Here is a 3,176-nt window from a genome sequence, read left to right as displayed (position 1 = left end):
GTCGCTGCCTCTCGGCTCGGCCGCAAAACAGGCGGTACGGCGCGCTCTCGGAGACGGTTTACTCTCTCGGCTGTAACTTCGTTATTTATCGAGATATTGACTTGCAATTTTAACCAGATATTTTTGAGACCTCAAGCATCAAGAAAATGCAAAAAAAAAATCGATTTTTTCGACCATGCTAGGTGTATATCTCCCCTTAAACATGTTTAGAATTAAACATCTTTAGAATATCATACTACATGTATCTTTACAATGGTAAAACCAAACTAATATGATATTTATAAAGCCACTAAGAGCTAAGTTCTGATGTTCGTGCCGATGTGAACTGCAAATATTATTATCCTCTCCCATTATATTATATTGGCACGAACGTCAGCACTTAGCTTTTAGTGACCTTATTAATATCACATAATATTTTTTATGATTAATTTAAATTGTTTCATGCTTTGTATTGTTAACTCTCTGCCTACACACTATATTATTCTCCCGATCACTGCACACTTGGGTTAGCGTGACCTGCAAACTTTGTCGACTCATATCTCGAGCTGAATTTTTTAAATTAATTTAAACATTTTCTTTTTAATCAAAAGGAGGAAAACTCAAAATTATGATGATGTTGGTTAGAAATTCGTAGATTTTAATTTTTATTAAAACAGATTTTTTGAAAAAAAATGAAAAATTTTGGAAAAAAATAATTGTTTTTAAACATCTGTATTTTGTTTACAAAAAAGAGAGATAAAATAGTTTAAAACGTGATCAATGAGAAATTGAACTTAAAAAAGAGTCTATTATCAATTTTTTTATTCTTTTCAAAAACGATTTGTTTGGCGACAAAAAAATATGTAATTTTTTCGATTCTATGAAAATAAAGCGCAATGTGAAATACTCACACTTTTTAATGCAAATACATGACTAAAAATCTATCTTAATAATCTTTTAATAATTTATTAGTAATAAGTTTAATTAAATAAAAATAGTAATAAAGAAGTTATAGCTTTTTTTATTAAAATCAAGAGAGAAAAAAATAATGGCCTATTAAGAACTCAAGAAGTGGCTTTCATTTGGACACAGTACAATTGGACACGTTGCAAATGGACACGAAACTTTACATACGGTTCAATTAGACACAGTTGTTCTTGGACACGCGAGAAAATGCTCACCGTTCAGTTGCGCATCGTTCAATTGCCGACCGTTAATTTGTATACCGTTTAATTACCCATTTTTTATTTGGATATAGGAAGGTGCACACCGTTCAATTGCCCGCCGTTCAATTGCCCGTCGTTCAATTGCCCATCGTTCAATTGCTCACCGTGCTTAAGCTCACAAAAGAGTCCCCAATACGGTCCCCAATTCGCCGCGGTGCGGGGGATCTTGAGGGCAAAGACTCCCTGTCACATGGCTAGAGATAGATACCTTTTTATTAATATTTCTAAAACTCTAGGAAATGCGCAAGTGGCTACGGAGCATATATATCTCGCTATTTGTCATCGGTGTGACAGTTTTCTTAACTTTAATAGTCAACTTTGTCAGCTAATATCTCGCTTTGCAGTAGAGAGCAACGATTTTATCAGATAGAAAAATTATTTCTCGTGCAAGAACGTGTCGATAGAGCCTACTTTAAGGGGAGATATACACCTAGGAGCCGGAAAAAAAGGTTATCTTTGTGAATTTTTTTAAGGAAAACTATTTGAAATTTCGGATTGGGGGTTTTTCTATCTAAAAGTATACACATTCAGGAATATGTCCAATTTTTTTTATTAAAAAAAATAAAAAATTGACGAGGTTGTGGTATAATCTTTGGAGCGCCGTAAAAAAATCCGGGTAAACGGTACCCATTGGCGTTTCTTCAAAAATCATCTGAAACAAAAAAACCAAAAAGATTATTAAATTAGATACTATAATCTAGTACTTGTCATAGCCGATTTTGAAAATATCGATTTATGACAAAATGGCGGACGTTTGAACATAACATAGCGATTTTTCGACCAAAAATTAGTTATTATTTTGCCTATAAAACAAAAACTAAGCAACGAAAAAAAAAATCCCATGACAAGTACTAGATAATGATGTATAGAATAACCACAAAAAAATTCAAGGCAATCGGTTCATTGGTTTTCGAGAAATTTTGGGTACCGATTTGAAAAACGTGGTTTTGAGAAAAACGCGTTTGAAAATTTGGGAATGAATAAATCATTAAATTTGTCAACTTACATGGAATCATCGATACCAGGCCCATAGTGTAAGTCTTCTACGGTCGACGGAATGTTCATAGTTTCTAAATTTTGTTGTCGACGCCGTATTCGACCTTCTTTAGTCTGTTCTTGCGCTTGCAGCTCGGCTTTCGCTATGCGAGTTTCGTCTTCTTGCGCAGCGTACAAGTGCGCGCCCGATCCGACTGATATTCCTAATACGTTCATAATTTCTAACAATGACGTGACACCATTGTTGAACGTGCATGTTGCAAGAAATGCAGCAATGTTAACAATTTTGGCCCCGCTGTGCATCGTTTTTGGAGCTATCTTCCAAATAAGTTGGTTGAAGCTCTCATTGCTGTTTTGTGTGTATCCTTTTTGCATTTTACACATTCCGATAAGGCAGAAAACACTGCCAGAAAATTCAAAATTCGATACCCGATGTTTGGATCTTCTGGTGCGGATGTCTCACGATCAGTCTTCAATTTTTTGGCACTGGAACTAATATTCTCGTCGGAAAGTTCTACTTTTTCGGCAGTATTTCGATTTTTGGGCGGTATCTTCTTCTTGCTTCGATCTTTGCGAAAAGATCCGGATTGATGAGCTTCCCGAGAACCTTTATATCTGTTATCCATTTTCCTCAGAATATGTATTCACATACAAAAACTCACTGTAACGCACAGTTGCACGAACGGCAAGCTACTGACGAAACGCGTCCAATTTCCGGCAAAGAATAACGGTCGTGTGATATTTCCGTTATACCTGGACCCGACCACGCCCGAAAACACAATAGAATCGTAAAACAGGTCTAGACACGCTCTCTTCGAAGGGTCGCTGCCTCTCGGCTCGGCCGCAAAACAGGCGGTACGGCGCGCTCTCGGAGACGGTTTACTCTCTCGGCTGTAACTTCGTTATTTATCGAGATATTGACTTGCAATTTTAACCAGATATTCTTGAGACCTCAAGCATCAAGAAAATGCAAAA

At 36.3% G+C, this 3,176-nt stretch overlaps 2 protein-coding genes across 9 annotated transcripts in view; one reads left to right on the top strand and one right to left on the bottom strand.

Annotated features, from left to right (window-relative positions):
• Positions 1 to 3,074, bottom strand: part of LOC116843361 — a 48,225-nt gene extending 45,151 nt beyond the window's left edge. The window contains exons 1-2 of one of the 2 annotated variants that reach the window (XM_032813737.1): positions 2,212 to 3,074; positions 1,738 to 1,857 (exon numbers count right to left, since the gene is read on the bottom strand). In XM_032813737.1, coding sequence (XP_032669628.1) covers positions 1,854 to 1,857; positions 2,212 to 2,585 — 378 coding nt within the window. In that variant the 5' untranslated portion in view covers positions 2,586 to 3,074 and the 3' untranslated portion in view covers positions 1,738 to 1,853. Of the gene's footprint in view, positions 1 to 1,737; positions 1,858 to 2,211 lie in introns of those variants that run through there. The other variant, XM_032813736.1, reaches the window with a different exon arrangement.
• The window catches only part of LOC116843356 (F-actin-monooxygenase Mical), an 874,436-nt gene that overhangs the window by 668,734 nt on the left and 202,526 nt on the right, over positions 1 to 3,176 (top strand). The gene's annotated exons all lie outside the window — the stretch shown is intronic.

This window comes from Odontomachus brunneus, unplaced genomic scaffold, assembly GCF_010583005.1.
Source record: "Odontomachus brunneus isolate Ranch 3 - 2012 unplaced genomic scaffold, Obru_v1 Obru_scaffold_032, whole genome shotgun sequence".
NCBI classification, from domain to species: domain Eukaryota; kingdom Metazoa; phylum Arthropoda; class Insecta; order Hymenoptera; family Formicidae; genus Odontomachus; species Odontomachus brunneus.
This window is presented reverse-complemented; position numbering and strand designations above follow the sequence as displayed.